The 16,746-nt window shown below is 40.3% G+C and overlaps 1 protein-coding gene across 1 annotated transcript; it reads right to left on the bottom strand.

Annotated features, from left to right (window-relative positions):
* Positions 1 to 5,141: 5,141 nt before the first annotated feature.
* LOC140922568 (tRNA wybutosine-synthesizing protein 5-like) lies at positions 5,142 to 15,146 on the bottom strand. Its single transcript, XM_073372544.1, has 9 exons — positions 15,021 to 15,146; positions 14,601 to 14,729; positions 12,581 to 12,630; positions 11,671 to 11,763; positions 10,556 to 10,726; positions 8,089 to 8,161; positions 6,793 to 6,858; positions 6,177 to 6,257; positions 5,142 to 5,344 (listed from the first exon to the last, which is right to left on the bottom strand). Exons 1-9 carry the CDS (start codon positions 15,033 to 15,035, stop codon positions 5,147 to 5,149), a joined length of 876 nt encoding a protein of 291 aa, XP_073228645.1. The 5' UTR covers positions 15,036 to 15,146; the 3' UTR covers positions 5,142 to 5,146.
* Positions 15,147 to 16,746: the final 1,600 nt, after the last annotated feature.

Raw genomic sequence — 16,746 nt, 5'->3', positions numbered from 1 at the left:
AAGCAATTCTTTTCAATTTTGAATAAAACTCTTCTTCAATCTTCATACTTCGGCGCGCTTCACTGCATTAAAGCTGACACTGAGTAACAGATCTTCCGGAAATGTGTCACACCTGGCAACTGGTCACGTATCAAAATCCAAGGGGGCTATAGAGAGGTCATTTGGCATTTTCTTAGGCTTCCACGAGCATTTTACACAGCGGTGATTCAAAATGGCGGGCAAGAAGGTCTGTGATGGTAGTATCGAGGAAAAACAGTTGATTTTGAGAAGGAAATAAGCTTTTTCACACTGGAAAAACGTTAAATACCGCGTGACCGATTTACCTTGACTTACGGGAACCAGTTTTTTGGAGGAATGGATCATTATTACTTCGTGAAATTTGGCAAATACACAAACAGCATGTTAATGAACAGATCTGTGTTTGACTAAAGGTTAGAATTGCCGTACAGCTGAGTTATTGATGTCAAAATATGGGTCAAATTACAAAATAGCAAATTGTGCCCTAGAGGCTGGATTAATTGGAGCTGTGTCGTGGTCAAACACAGAATTATTCTATCTTACGTCCTTATTTGTGTTGCATTTCTTTTTTAACAATAACTCTAAGGATTCTTCTGAAATTTTGATTTTTCTCTTTCCGTGCCACCCTAGGGGGTAATTAAATTAACACCTTTTGGGTGACATAACATAGGTTATTTTGATATATTCTAGTTCCTCAAGAACTGAGGAATACTGTCAATGTAGTGACATATAGATATTATCCATAAAACAACCACTAAAAATGATGCAAAAATGTGTAAAATTTGCCTGTGCAGATACCTTAAAAACAATTTCCGGAAAATCCGGTTGGAAAGTGAATAGAACACGACTTTTTGGTCGTTCCAGCGGAAAATTTCCGGCAGTAACGGAGCATCTGAAAAGCTTTGATTTTTCCGGACGCAATATTCCATGCGGAAATTCGTGTTCCATTTCTTCAAAGCCATCTTTGATACCAGTTTCAGGCCTTCGCGGTCGTTTTCCGGTAAATGGAACTGACACGCCTGTTTCAAACGTACTGCCTGCGTACCATGCCGAACTAAATTCGATTTAGCACGGTACCCTGCCAGCAAAGGCCCTTCGATCTTCCTAGATAAGTCGGTTCCTCTTCCCGACTTATCTAGGAAGATCGAAGGGCCTCTGCTCGCAGGGTAGCACGACAGTAGCGCGTCGTTTGAAACCAAATCGTGCTACTGCACGGCAAGCTTTGCCGTGCTACACAGTAGTAACTTGGCTTGGTTTCAAACGTCGCGCTACTGCCGTGCCGAACTCAGTTCATACATTATAAATACATTAGAATACATTTTAAAAGTTCACTAATTTTGTTTTGTTTCCCCCAACAGCTATTTCATTCGACTGAGTTAAATTCAACGTCTGAAACCAAGTCGTGCGACAGTCGTGTTAAGTTTAGAACGGCAGTTGCACAACGTTTGAAACAGGCGTGTTTTAATGGACAGTTAAAGAGTTTAATTAATAACAATAATAATTAATTGGAATTCTGTTTGCCAGACAAATAATCTCTGTCCATAACAGATAGCTTATTCAGATAACCTCTATTAGCTGGGCGTTTTGTGACTTTTGTATCGAGTGAATCATTCCTGTCATTCCTCGTAAGCGACAGCAATTCGTCTTTACCTCCTCAATTTTTTGTGCTATCCTCCTTTATACTAGACTGCGAGCAGTCTCTCTTTTTCTGCACATTTAGTGAGAGCAAAGCACGCGCGCGGGAGCGGCGAAGCCGCGAGACGTGTGTCTCGCGCCATCAGTCACGCGCGTGGCCATTTGCGTGTCTCACGTTTTGCTCGACGGACTACAGAAAAAAGAGAGACTGCTCGTAGTCTACCTTTATACAGCACCTCCTTTTATCTTCATCATGGCCAGTCAATTCTACGACGAAGGCCAGTTATCCAATTCAATTCAATTCAATTCAATTCAATTCTTTATTCACACTATATATGATATTTACATAAGTGTACATAGTAGGAAAATAAAGTAGCTACAAATAATAATTAACTAAAAGATATTAAGTCCATTTGTGTACGGTGTCCAAAGTAGCAAGAGCTTTCTTGTTGGACACCGTCATGTTGAAATAATTGGAAGCAGTAAAGAGAGGAATAAAATATCAAATAATATCAGTGATAGAACATAACAAGCAAGGTCAAATTTGGTTGGTTAGAAGACAGGACTTCCGCACTTATGGCATCCCTGGTTTCTGAAAGCGGAGGTCCCGGCGCCCGTTCTAAGAAGTCGAAACGCCTTGCAGCAAAATCCGCGAGAAAATCAGACTATCCCCAAACTAGACTCAGAACAGTCCGTATTTTTGCGTATTCAGGTACTCGCGAACTGTCAAACAAAAGGTTTGGAACGAGACTAAAAACAGAGAGCGAGACTGGGGAGAGACGCTACGGGCAAGCGAGGCTCGCGCGCTTCGCGCGCGTAGGACCCTTACGCCACGCTTTACCGATTTTGAGAAAAACCGACTGTTTTGCAGTCTATTCCCAAACACCCGCATCGTCTACTGAATCTCTCTTGGAACTGGAAACTGGAGAGAACCTTACAGTGGAGTTGGAGATCAATCAAGTGAATTTTGCGTACCATTTGCCTAAACCGTGGACCGACCGGTTTGCCCATGTAAATGGTTTAGCAACCATTGTTTACATTCAAGATAGAAGTTTAGGCTTCAGTAGTAATAAGTCTTAAGCGAAAAAGAAAGGAAATAATTCCAATAATTGCTCTTGATAATTCTTACTTATTTCCCTCTATAACAAGAGTACTTTACAGTATTATTGTTTCAGTAAAATTCAGGGCCCGGGCAGGGAGAGGGGCTAAAATAAAATTACGAAATACGCATTTCGACTTTGATGGAATAAGAATATTAGACTGGCGGACCTCGCCGAAACATTCAAATTTATAATTGGTTCGTTTCGTTCCTTTATCATATAGTAAGGCTCAAAACGACTTTTTTTACAAAACTGCACTTATAAATTAGTCGTAGACTTCTGCGTTTTCACCAGCCAAGTGATGTAGTATATGCACAAACAATGGAGTCTTTTTTTTTTTATCAAGGTTCTTAAAACTCCACGCAGCCACGATTTCTAAAACAAATTGAACTCAATGACATTGTAGACAACATGAAGAGGTTTCAGGAATTACCTCAGCAGAGCATGATAAATGAAATTGTCCCTATCTGCAAGCTTCTGCTGGTAAATCCTGCAACCATCGCAGCAGGAAAAGGTCCTTTTCGGCAGCTCGAAGGTTAAAACTTGGCTGACCAAAGGGGGCTTACCAAAGGGGGTTCCGAACAGCCGCAAGGAGAAAACGGACAAACTTTTCAAGTAAATGAAACACGCGAAAATTATGATGCTGCTGTGCATGGTTACACTTTTTGTTACTAGGTCCTTTGTCGTTTGTTTGACCAGTTAAAAAAAGTGATTGATGAGTTGTAACTGTATTAATAAATTTTGAGTCGGCACCAGGTAAACCGTTTTAAAAGTCCATAACCCTGCATGTACAAGCCCCCCCCCCCCCCCCCCGCCCCAACTACATTTCAAAAGAGGGTGGATCGACCCCCGCACTTTAAAAACTGCTCCGCAGGCGGAAGTAGTGGGCACAAGAAAAAACGGGCGGGCGAGAAACCCCTCGCCAACCTCGTCCCCAGGGCGCTTTTCCCTGGCGCGCCCTTGCAGCGCCCCACCTCCAAAGCCAGGGAAAAGCGCCCTGGGGAAGAGGTTGACCCCTCGCGTGTCTCCCTCGCGCTCCCGTTCTCTCTTTCACCCACTACTTCCAAGCGTCTGCTACGCCGGCTACTTAAATACAATATTGTTGTTCTTGTAGAACAAAAATATTGCAATGTCTGGACCAAAAAAGGTGTCTCACGCATACATTTCGTTGCGTTTAGGCTTTCCGTCCACATTAAAACGCTAAGCGTTTCCATCGAAAACGCATCGATTTGAAGGCGCTTTTAAAGTGAATCAAAATGAAAACGGATACTCGTTTTACTGCCGACGGTCGAAAACGGTCGAAAGCTCATCCGTCAAAATAAAGACAATGACCAAAAATATCGCGGGCGTGTGTTTGTAGCGAGTTGTGCAAAAATTCAACTTACGTCACAACGTGCAATTCTAACATTTTCGAACGTTTTAGTGGAGACAGTCGAAAACACGTCAAAAAGGTAATGTAGACGCGACTCGAGCGATGCGTTTTTGATGAGGAAGAAAACGCATTCTTTTAGCTGGGCCCAATTCTAAGTCCTTAATGGTTCATCAGAGTCCTTAATTCAATCAAGAGTCTACAATCTTTGCTGGGGATTTCGCTTTCAATTCATAGCGAGATGTTCGCAAAGGCGAGAATCGAGTGATGTGAAAACGCACACTTTTATCCTTGATTCAAATTGTATTCTCGTTTGTTTCAAAATATCATCATCAGACTAGTACTCTAATAATGCATTGCCATTTCCAAAAACAAAGGAAGACAAAATTTAAACCAATGATAAAACTAAACTTCACTGCACAATTAACAAAGAACAAAGATAAGTTATCAGCGTCCTACGGGCCAATTCATTGGCTCGTGGTCCAAAGCGTCTCATATAAAAATTAGGACAAATTCAAATACTCTCAGCCAATTACTGGAGGTGTATGATTGACTGAGGAACTTTGGATTTTCTAAATACTTGCGATCTTTACAGGAAAAGAACCCTTAAAGTGGGGTGAATGAGTTCGAGAAATTTTAACCGGTTCCTACATTTGTCAGTTGCTGATTGAGTTGATTGATTCTCTAGAGGTCCCCAGATGTCAGATGATGGGCAACTCTTCAAACTAAGTTATACATCTGCACTGACTTCTGCTGAGAATGACTGTGTTACAATATCCAAGACCAAGAGACTAAGGGCGCAAGCAAAACCACTCAGACTGAGCTGGTAAACCTGGCTGGTAATTTGGAAAGATTAGAGAAGTGAGCTTTCTTTGAGGGTTTTCGCAAAAAATCTCATCGCTCCCGCCCGAGCATAATACTTAGGAATATACAGAGCTAATTGTAGTTAGAACAGACTAATGACCATGAGGGTTAATTGTTCATCTTAACATTTTATTTAAAAAGCATAAAATGCACTGGACTCTTAGAGTTCGTCTTTAGAGGTTTTGCTTGTGGACTTCCTGGAAACTGGTTCAATATAATAATCGCCATCTCCCAAGCTGTCATCATTTTCTTCCTCCGTACTAACTCCATTCTCAGTTTCCACGTTATTTTTCTCCCGTTCCTTGTCGATCAAGTCAGCCATCCGATAGAAATCATTCATAATTTCCTTAATCTTCCCCTGCAGAAAAATAAAAGCAAACAGTGCGAAATGAAGGCGAACTACAGCATTTTTAATCTGCGGGTCACATATGATCACGCCAACGAACTCATGATCAGCTCCAGTTTCATTCTTGAGGAACAAAATACACTATTTTTAATATACTCTGTATACCGGCCGGATGGAAACCAGGTTGCTGGGTACAAATCTGTTTCATTTACTCGACTTTCTCCCTAAAAGAATTTTTTTCCTTCTAAGAAGTTATGTCAAGGCGAGTTCCACATTTTTTGATTAATTAGCTCAGCTGAATATTTTCGTATTTTTTTCGACAACATACGAGTTTTTTCTTTCGTTTTTGCAATTCGTTTCAATCCTGGTCATCGAAGGGCGCAAATTCACCAGTGTGACTGGGTTATATAGTGGGGTAATTTTCAATAAGACTCAACAATTATTGTTCTTTTCAACCGATTAATTTATCTATCTAGCAATCGAGTCGGGAAGGTTACGTTCATCGATCTAACAACCGATCAACTCATGCCTTAAGTGTGAAACTGAGGCTCTCAATGTTTCTTTATACCCGTTCAGGATCGCTGAGTTTGTTTTGAACTGATTGGTCGGTAGCAACCTCGTCCCCAAGGCTTTTCCCTTAAACAATGGGTGCCCATTTTTTGAGGGAAAAGCCCTGGGGACGAGGTTGGGTCGGTAGGTTAGAGAAAAAAGGCCCCCAGAACGAGGCAATACTGAACCAGTTGGCAAATACGACGTGAGGGGAAACGCGAGTACTAAACAACCGCTGCAATAATAGGAACCTGTTCCAAAATGATGTATTTTTCTCGACAGCTTGACCACTTACCCTGTTATCCTCTTCTTCAAGTGCTTGAAGATCAGAAACAGAAAAATGCTTGTCTCGGTCCACATCCATTAGTCTAAACAACTTGAAAAAAGAGAACAATAAACCATGAGAAATTTGCGCGACTTGAGCCTCTATAAATTCCATCGAGTTCAAACATCCAATGCAAGCCGTTATCTTGTTTTATATTCTGCGATTTTATTCGGCATCATACGTAGCAAACGTATACAACAACATCAGTTTCCGTTTTTAAACACTAAGAACGTTTTGAGTAAACTCACAAAAAGTTAATTAAAGGAAGACTGCATACCAATAATATCCCAAGCTTGTAACAGTGAAAGTAGCAACCTGAGCTCTTAAGTACTTTCCCTCGCTTTTGCAGGAAGTTCTCTCTTTTGACCACGGTGAATCTATAACTAAGGCAAACTCTATAGAAATTGTTTTTGATACGGTACACGTTACGACGAGATAATGTCGTATTAAATCCCATGTTAGTCGACTGAGTGATCGTTAGTGAGTGCTGAATTTCACGCCTAAAAGAAAAATAGCTGCACCTCCCGTAGTCCCAACACTTTAAATTCCTAAATTCTTCTTGAACTAACCACCCTTGCTCTGTTACCTTCCTAGCTGTTGCCTTCAGTTCTTCAGTCCACTCTGTCAAGTCGTTATTAAATAACTGAGGATCCTAAGAAAAAGTTGGTAAAACTAGAGATTAAACCCAGCATTCCCAGGCATACCGTAATGATCTAATAAGCGCCCTCTCTCAAATAAACGCCTCCCTTGCGCTTTAAAGTTTGTATTAGACGTCCCTCTCTAATAAAAGCCCTTGGCTTATAGAAGCCCACATGACAATTACTCAAAAATTTCAGGAAATAGCAAAAAGGAGCAAAATCATTCAATTTAGTCAGCTCCTTGCTTGATTAACAAGGGTTTCGCATTGGATCTTGTTCAAAATAAAAAGGTCAAAGTAAGGACAGACGAGTAAGGATGACAACACAATGACCCTGAATGAGTATTCTGAAGTTGAGGTTGATATTTGAAGAGTGATTTGGACCATTGGTAGATCATTTACGGTATACATGTAAGATACCTAAAATACCACCCCTTTTTCAAGTACTTTGCCGATCATTTTCAGCGAAACGTATGGAGGAGGAGTTTTAAGAAGGTGCCTTTCTATGAAAAACGACTTCGAGAAACTCCTCGAGCTCCGAACGTCTCTTCGAGTACATTTTCTTGAGAATTTAGGAAAGGTCCAAGTAAAGCTCACATTTTTACACCTCAGAGGCTTCAGAAACCTTTTCCTGAACCCTTTATAAACGCAATCGATTGTTTCTCCCCCGGGGGAATACTCCCCTGTACGGGGTGGCTCCGCCCGAAAGGAGTACCTATTTTAGGCTGATCAGGTATATGAAAGGGTAGGAAAATCTGTCATTTCGGTCTGTAAAAAGGCCAAAAAGGGCTAAAAGATGCCTGTTATGGCTGTAAAAAAGTCAAGAAAACGATGTTGTTTCGTGATTTATTCATATTCATGCAGTGCATTTACAGCAGTTAAGTGGGATGCAAAGTTCTAAACTAGGTATGTGAAAGGGGTACCATTTCAGTTGTTAATAAAAGGTGTATGAAAGGGGTACCTTTTCTGTCAAAAATTTATATAAAAGGGCGAGGGGTTGAGCCTCGGGGCGAAGCCTCTCAGCATAAAACTTTATTGAGTACCCCCAGATCCCTTTCACATGACTTTATTACGGCGGTCATGTTGGTGTACCAAACATTCTTGTTCGAGACTGAACTCTTTTCTCACTCAACGACTTTGTCTATTGTGTTTTCCACATTAATCCGGAATAATTACTTATAAAAACTGTTTACCTGCATATGGAGAATTTATTTACACGCCTAAAAAATCACCAGCAATCAATACCTTTCTTAATCTTCTTACAAATATCCTGTAGGACATTTCGTTCATTTTCCGAAGATAGCTCTGCAAATAGTTTCTGGAAAAAGTTGTTCATCCATTGTTAGATTAGTTTTGAACAATATACATGAATAATCGCAATTATTTTATTCAGACGATTTGTTTACAAGCGTTCCTCAACAGGTATAGAACACTCACAGGGTATCGACAGGACAAACCACGTGTTCCAGAAAAAAATGAAATAAAAACATTAGTAATAATGATTACTAACAATAAAGAAAACGAATAGGTAGACATAATTATTGAACAATAAAAAGAGTGGAGATGGCTTACGATAGTAAGAGCTAGCAAACAAACATTGGATCAAACACAAAGTGACCAGCAAAATACTTATTATGACCATCAGTACCAGTGAGATTAATTTAGAAAACTGCTCTTTCAATTGTCCAGCATTTCGTTTTCAATTATTCCATTTAGTCAAATAGGTGATCTTCAGCATTCATTTTGCAGTTCTTATAAGTTCTAGTCAATTTTTCAACGAATATTATTTCTTCTTGATTATTTTGTTTTGATGACTATTGTTGACGTAAATTAACCACATTTTTGAAAAGACCCGTACCCTAGACACGAATCTAAAGAGCATAGTATTCACGAAGTCGTCCTAGCGACATGCGAAGATCAAACTTTCATATACGTTCATAAACTGAGACACGCCGTTCTCAATGAAGCGTGGCATGTATGGTAACAGTCTCCGTACACCGCCGATGCCGACCAGGCAATTTACTTGGAAAAAAATTAAAAGTCCAAGATGAAATCAATGAAAGAGGAAAAGTGGAAAAACAAAGCATTGCATGGCCAGTATCCAAAGATCCTAGAGAAGCCTCATGTAGACACAGTCACCACCAACAAATGGTTGTCAAGTAATTTGAAAGTAGAAACAGAGGGACTACTTGTAGCAGCTCAAGACCAGGCAATAAACACCAGAGACTACCAGAAAGTAATATGTGGCCAGCAAGTGGAGAGCAAATGCAGAATGTGTTCGCAACATGAAGAGACAGTGGACCATATTGTATCTGGATGTGAAGTATTAGCCAAAACAGAGTACATCTCCAGGCACAATAAGGCTGCAGCATATCTCCATTGGAGCATCTGTAAAGATCATGATATAGAGATTACAGACAAATGGTACGTACACGAGCCAGAGACCGTGATGCACAATAAAGATAACAACATCACCATCATGTGGGACATGCCAGTCAATACTGATAGAACTATAACAGCGAACATACCAGACATCATCGTTAAAGATTCAGTGAATTCCACCTGCAAACTGATTGATATGACTGTTCCATCAGATAGAAACATCGTACTGAAGGAAACTGAAAAAAAAGCAAGTACAAAGACCTAGAACTAGAAATACAGAGAATGTGGCATATGAAAACCGTAGTGATCCCTGTGGTTGTTGGTGCGCTTGGTACAGTGAAGAAGGGTATGGTAGAAAACATCAAGAAAGTATCAGAGAGAGCTACTATGACAGAGATTCAAAAGATCTGCATGCTGGGATCTGCGCGAATCCTCAGAAAGGTGCTCAGTGTATGAACAGAATGATTGACTTGAGTGACTGACGCTCTAGGTGCATGGTTTGCACCCGGCTGATGCACAAAAAGAACACTAGCAAAGACTGTGATAAAAGAGATAATAATAATAATAATAATAATAATAATACCTTTCCTATACTTTGGGACTGTATTCCTTTCTGGTTAATTCAGTATTGATATCATAATATTGATCTACTAACTGATAAATGTCTGAAAACTGATTGGTCACGAACAGCGGTCTACAAGCTATTTTAAAACAATTGCATATGAAAATTATGTGGTAATTTTTATGTCCAGGAGTTCTTTACGCCTGCATGTATAGTAATTGAAATTACTATACATGTAATCGAACAAGATGCATTATTTTTCATTTTCACGCCAGTTCGCGACGCGAAAATTTAGCCTCTGCTCTCAATATTTGAAAGCCAAGCGTTTGTTATAAATCGAAAAGTCGTTCCCAAGTTTTCCCTTCAGATCTCTTCCTTCCTCAAGAACGAGGTTGCCTTCTGGATTCCTCGTCATAGCGGAGCGTCATAGCCGCAGGGGTGCCCCAAGGCCTAAAAGAGAATGGACAGGAAACCTATCTATCTCCCAGAAAATGTGCCATGATGTCAGCGTACGAAAGTCAGCCCGTACAGACTCTTTGAATAACTACTTTTAAGGTGAATTTCCACTCTCGCGCTTAAACATAAAAGTTAAATACCTCTCCCAACTTTTAATTTACGTTTGCTGCCCTTCATATGTTGTCTCTATTTAAATAAGCCATTTCGTAAAACCAAGAGCCATAATGGCTGTTAATAAAACCAGTTAAAGTTTACCGCCATGTGCACACAAAAATAACGCTGGGGTAAAAATTCACCTTCACTCGTACTTACAACATGTCATGTTCCCTTGACTCCATTAACTCATCAAGTGAGGTAAAATTGAACTTTTCTAGCGTCTGATTTGGTTCCATTCCATCGCAATACTGTGGTATGAACTTCGGAAAATGATGCCACCATAGATTCACAGCTATGTTTCGTCCGTACGACCGCACTTGATGAAACCTTTCAAAAGGAAGACAAACTCACATTGCTAGTGTCAGGTTTTTAGACATTCTCAGCATCAACAAATTCGCTAGTTGTTGCCGAGTTTCAGTGGAATCATTGTCTAGGGTAAAAGAAGAGTGGCCTTAGGCCCCGCGCACACTAATGCGTTTTCGTTTGAAAACGCATACTATTCGACGCGTTTAGGCCTTCCGTCCGCACTAATACGCTGAGCGTTTTCATCGAAAACGCATCGATTTGAAAACGCTTTTGAAACTAAGTGGATCAAAACGGAAATACATACATATTGTATTAGTGTAGACGGTCGAAGACATATCGAGTGAAAAGGATGACCGAAAATATCGCAGGCGCGTACGTTTGTAACATGCGCAAAGAGTTCAACTTACGTCTCAACGAGCGATTCTACACCGTTTTGTGGACAGTCGAGATCGCATAAAAACGGTAGTGTGGACACGAATCGTTCGATGCGTTTTCGATGACAAAGAAATTGCATTAGTGTGGACAGGGCAGCAACAAATAAAGTAGGTACTAGTACCTATTCTTTTCGCAAAATGTCACGAGACGGTCGTAAATTGGCGTGAACAATACTTTCGGAAAATCTTCATTAATTCTGCAATGTCAATGATTGCAATATGCGATTCTCACGACTACAAATTTTTTGTATACCTATCAGAATTCATTGGGCACCTTATCCAAAACAGCTCAAAATGTCAAATATCCTCTGGCCAAAAGTAAGGACACCTTCAAAATTGTAGTCTCTAAAACTTAATTTTTATTACTTATTTCAATTGTTTATTATTGTTCTTAGTGTTTTGTTTGTCCCTCGAAATCACTCGGTAGTTCGAATGTACTGCGTGAAAAGATGATTCGGGCTGACAATGCAATGATTGGGCGTTTTATTTCAAATCCAGTTTTTCTAGATCTCAAGTTAATAGAATAATTACCATCTTTGGGGAATGAACAGACAATCCCCTGCCTGCATAGTCACATTGTAATATTCCACGTCAATAAGTCCAGGATATTTCTCAAAGTCCACCCTAAAGACGCAAATACAACACCAATAACAATTAACTTTTCGAAGAAACAAAACAGTTGTAAAGCTACTCACAAATCTACATTCTCTACCCTAGACACTCGTGCCCCCAGAAAAGAGAAACATGATTGAGGGTCTGGGGCGAGAACAGAGTTACCTTAGACTAGGCTCCTTGCGAGAATGAACTAATTTTTTGGCTAGCTTATCATGGCGGTTAGATTGTACCAAACAACAAAAGTGATAAGCCAGATCACAAAACTTGTTTCTTGCTTTCGTTTTAAAGCACCAAAAAAAAAAATATCGCGACGATATGAGCATGACCGGGCTCCTCGCCGCTTGGTTAAGCACATCCGATTTTTCCCGACCGGCACGCATTGCGCACACCAAATAAATTTCAATATAAAGGTCAGAAAAATAAAGAATAATAGGACTTTCTCTCGGTCAGAATGAGTTTATCCTTCTTAAAAATTGACTTTCCGAGAACCGCTGAAGATTCTATCTTAGACTTCAGCGATTACAACTCTCTCAACTTGGTGGTCTGTTTTTTGAGCGCTATATATCATGTTCTGTCTCGCTTATTTCATCTACGCATTAGGTGTGTAATCGTCCGCCATTTTTTTACAACTCCACCAAACAGCTCAGATGATATCCTATCTGATATTTTACCATTGATGTCAATCGCAAAATAAAAGCAAATACCTTTCAAATTTCACCAACTCTAACTCAGTATCAAGAACTAGCTGTGGGACTTAAGCAAATCAAAGAGAGAGGAATATTTTGGATGAATAAAAAATAAAAGTGTATAGCCTTCATACATATACCTGTCTACGTCGACACCGGAATAGCCCTCCGCCGGAAAATCAATGGGAACCTTTAAAGAAATATTATTTCATATTTAGAAAAATTGGTTATTACCCAGCTAATAGAGACCTTTAGATTCAAGGACGAGGACGACTTTTTAAGAATACGAGATATGCCTTAAAGGTTTTTTCGCGTATTTTCAAAATATAGACTTCCCGGAAAGCTTCATTTTACCATTTTTCACTAGAAAAGTTTCATATACTTGAATTGAGGGATGAAGAAGTATAAAATGCAGAGAAGATCATCCCAGTCAAAAACGCACCTTATGCTGTTGCAAAAACAAAGCCTGAAAAAAACTTATGCTTGCCTGGATTCGACACCCTGACCACTGCGATACCGGTGGGGCGCATGCGCACTAAACAATTGAGCTGGCGAGTCAACTGGGAGCTGGTCATTTTGTTCGTAATCAACCCGGGAACTAGCCTCCCCGCAGACGTCCTTTGGGGTTCTTTTGTCACGCATTCATTTCTCTGTCACGCATTCATTTCTCCCCCACGGGGAGAAATGAATGCGTGACAAACGAACCCCAGAGGACGTCTGCGGGGAGGCTACCCGGGAACCGATAATTATGCAATTATGAAAATCGTTCGGAGTCTAACATTTCTTCATCAATCCAAAATCTGTTTTCAAAACAAGTTTTTTCAATGATTTCCTCTCTAAATTTGAGATGTCCTAGGAAGAGCTGAAATAAAATCCACTCTGAACAACTTTCTTAATCCAAAGTCTTCGTATAAGACCATCGTCATGCAAAGTACCCGACAGAGGCGTGAATAGAAGATAAACAGCAATAAATAAGAATTCAAAGGCAGCACATCCACGTAGTGCTTCTTTGTCTACATGATTCCTGGTCGAATCGGAATAGACCTTGTCACGGTTTTCGACGCCATCTTGACGAGTAGGCAAACGCGTGAGAAATTAGTGTTTGTATGAAAATCTAATGTCGAATAATTTCCATAAAACGGCTGTTCTGAAAAAAAAATATCAATTGTAAACTAAAGCTACAAAGCAAAGGACTGTCCTAAAAAATTGTGGGGGCGTACCTGTGCTTAAATTTCTCCAGAGGCTTGCTTTAGATTTCCATATATTTGTCTGTAATTTTCCCGGGACTTTCTTTCAGACAAATGTATAGGAAATTTAAAAAGTGGTTCTAGGTCTTCTAGTGCATGTAACGCCCTCAAATTTTTTCAGTAGAGTCCTTAGGAATAAAGCTTTAGTTTACAAATCATATTTTTTTCAGAACGGCGATTTTACGGAAATTATTCGAAATTAGATTCTCATACAAACACTGTAATTTCTCACGCGTTTGCCTACTCGTCAAGATGGCGTCGAAAACCGTGACAAGGTCTATTTGAAAATGTTGGTTTTTGACTGGCGGGAGATGGGAAAACCGGAAGAAGAAAAACCTCTCGCAGCAATCAAGGACGAGAACCAACAACAAACTAAATCCACTTATGGCGTCGACGGTAGATGGCGTCCGATCAACTTTCAAAGATTGCAAATTCATTTTTTTAGCGACGTTTTAACAGCCGTCGTCGTCGTCGTTGCTTAAGGTCCCTAGTCTTGCTACAAGTCGACCTCACGACTTTCTTAGCGAGCGGAGCGGCCTCTTTAGGCCGCGAAGCGGTCAACCGACCGACGAAGAATAGAACGAAGGACTTTTTTGAAAGCCTATATCAGAACGAGCTGGGAAGTTATTTTAGAACTACTCAACGTGGGAGGGGGAATTGGCCATTTCCGAGTTCCAAAAACTCTCATGACGAGGCTAAACGTAAAACCTTTCTTGGGAAAATGATTTTTATTTGCATGAGAATTAAAAACTCATTTACTCAGCCTCGCTTTGAAACAAAGACTAGGGCAACTCGGAAATGGCCCATTGGACTAAATAGCGCCTCCCTCTGGCTATCAGGGTCAGGCTATGGAGCCATTCTAGAGTATTGTAAATGTAGTATATAAAATACGATGTTAAATGAGTTAGCGTACCACGTGTTTGTACTTTTGGTAATCAATAAATAATAGTTCCTTAGTCCCTCTGAACAAACAGTTGATATTGTCAAGTCCATCATCAAGGTGTAAGACAGATTTGGTTCCTCCACTGCTAAACCACATCACCTGTAATCAGAGAGAATATACTGTAAGAAGGACAATAACACTGAAAGAGTTCAATAAGCCCGGGGGGATAAACAAAAAAATTATACGGAAAGGCTCCGCACGGAGGTCCAACCCCTTAAGCTCCCTTACCCTTGGTCCAAATGGTCACACTACACAGCCGCGCAAATCCCCTGTTGGCCAATACCTTACGCACGCGCACAACCATATCACTTGGGTAGGTGGCAGCTATGGGATGATACATATATAATGCATATTCTTATATTACACCGATATCAGCTGGTTATTACTTACCGCGTCGGCTATCATGTCCGCTTCTGTGATATCTCTGCACAACAGAGGGGAAGGAAGTACTACATCTTTCCTACATGATATAAAAATAAAAAAGTAATTACTGCCTTTTGCCCCAAGCCAAGCACGGCAAATTTATGCAGAGGAATCTGCTTCTTTTTTCGAGACATTTGCCATGTTTGCTATTGCGTGCAATAACATTCCATTTGAATTTTGGACTTACGCCAACCCCGTGGCCATTTTTTGCTAGATTTGGCATTACTTGGTCTTACTTGCATCTCTGGACCATAATCATTGTTGATCAAGGATTATTTTACTGCGCTTATGTCTAGTTGCTAGGCTAGAAATACACACATGATTGAATACAAACGTAAATGAATACACTGAACAAACTAACGCGGAAAAAAGGTTAAGTGTTTTTTTTCTAATTAAAGTGCTCTTGTGCTATAACTACCCAACAATGAGGCAAAACTGCGGAGGTGGTTTATTCTCGCATCTTAGCGTTTTTGGAAAAGGACGTTTGGAGCCCACAGGATCGTAAAACACCCTGTGAAAAAAGTCAATTTCTCGTTTTGTATATGTAACCCGTAAATGAGGGATATGTGAACAGTTAGTACCACGAGAGGTTGAGCGGTGGCCTAACTTCTATTTCGGTGTATGTTGCTATCTTTCAAAAAAGCTAAAAAGTGTTTTGGCATCCAAAAATAATGGTCCACTTTTGTTATTTTAGACTATATTTCAGTCTGAGAAAACAGCCGACATTTCTACCACTGGTTTCCCCACGAAATGATGTCTGAGAAACGAGCGGAGAATTCCATACTATTGACGTGTTACTATCCAGATCTGGGAAGTGCTTCTGATTGATTGAAGCAAACTTCTCACGCGGCACGACCAATCAAAAGTAGTACTCAGATCTGGGTAGTGACGCGTCATCAGTATGGAATTTCTGCGTTCGTTTCTCAGTCGTCATTCAGTCGCGGGGAAACCAGTGGTAGCGTCGCGAAATATCGGCTGTTTTATAGGCTAACTGTAGGCATTGAAACTCTTCCTGTTTGCTTGTGCTACAGATGGTAAGGATGGACATGGACTTAAACTTTAAAAAGTTGGCCCAACTTAAGTTTTAGCACAGAAGTGATCCTACAGAAGTGACCCTATTGGAACTTAACGGAAAATATTACTACAAAATCAGTCAAATGTAAACGATGATATTAGCAGAGTGCAACAATAGCTCGTCATTCATCTTAGTGAAAACGCACAAATCAACTCCTTTATAAGGATTTTTAAACAAAACTTAATTCAATAACCCACCTTATAAATTCAGGAACACTGCTGACCATATAGATATCCTTTTCCGTGTACGTCTTGACAAAATCACTAAAGGACATTTCCTCTGGAGGAACTGCTCTCTTCTCCTTCTTTCTTTGTTCCGCCCGGATTTTGTGCTCGCTCGATTCGGGAAGCGACAAGAAATACTCATCCGTCCATTTTTCAAATGCCGACGACATTTTTGCTCCATTTTGGATCAGAACTGGTTTACTTCCATCCACGTATGTTCTGAAAAATGTTTCAGGGTCTGGAAAACTTTGAATCACTTCGACAGAACGTTTTGTGTTCTTCGCGCCAAGCTCTTCCAAATGACCCGGAATGGAGGCAAAATCGAGATTTGTTTCTACGTCGGGTTGGGCGCTATTCGCCCACTGTAAACAAACCGTGCCTAGGATTGTAAAAC

The sequence above is a fragment of the Porites lutea genome, chromosome 1 (genome assembly GCF_958299795.1).
Source record: "Porites lutea chromosome 1, jaPorLute2.1, whole genome shotgun sequence".
Taxonomy (NCBI): Eukaryota; Metazoa; Cnidaria; class Anthozoa; order Scleractinia; family Poritidae; genus Porites; species Porites lutea.
The sequence above is the reverse complement of the archived record's forward strand: the minus strand, read 5'-3'. Positions and strand labels throughout refer to the sequence as shown.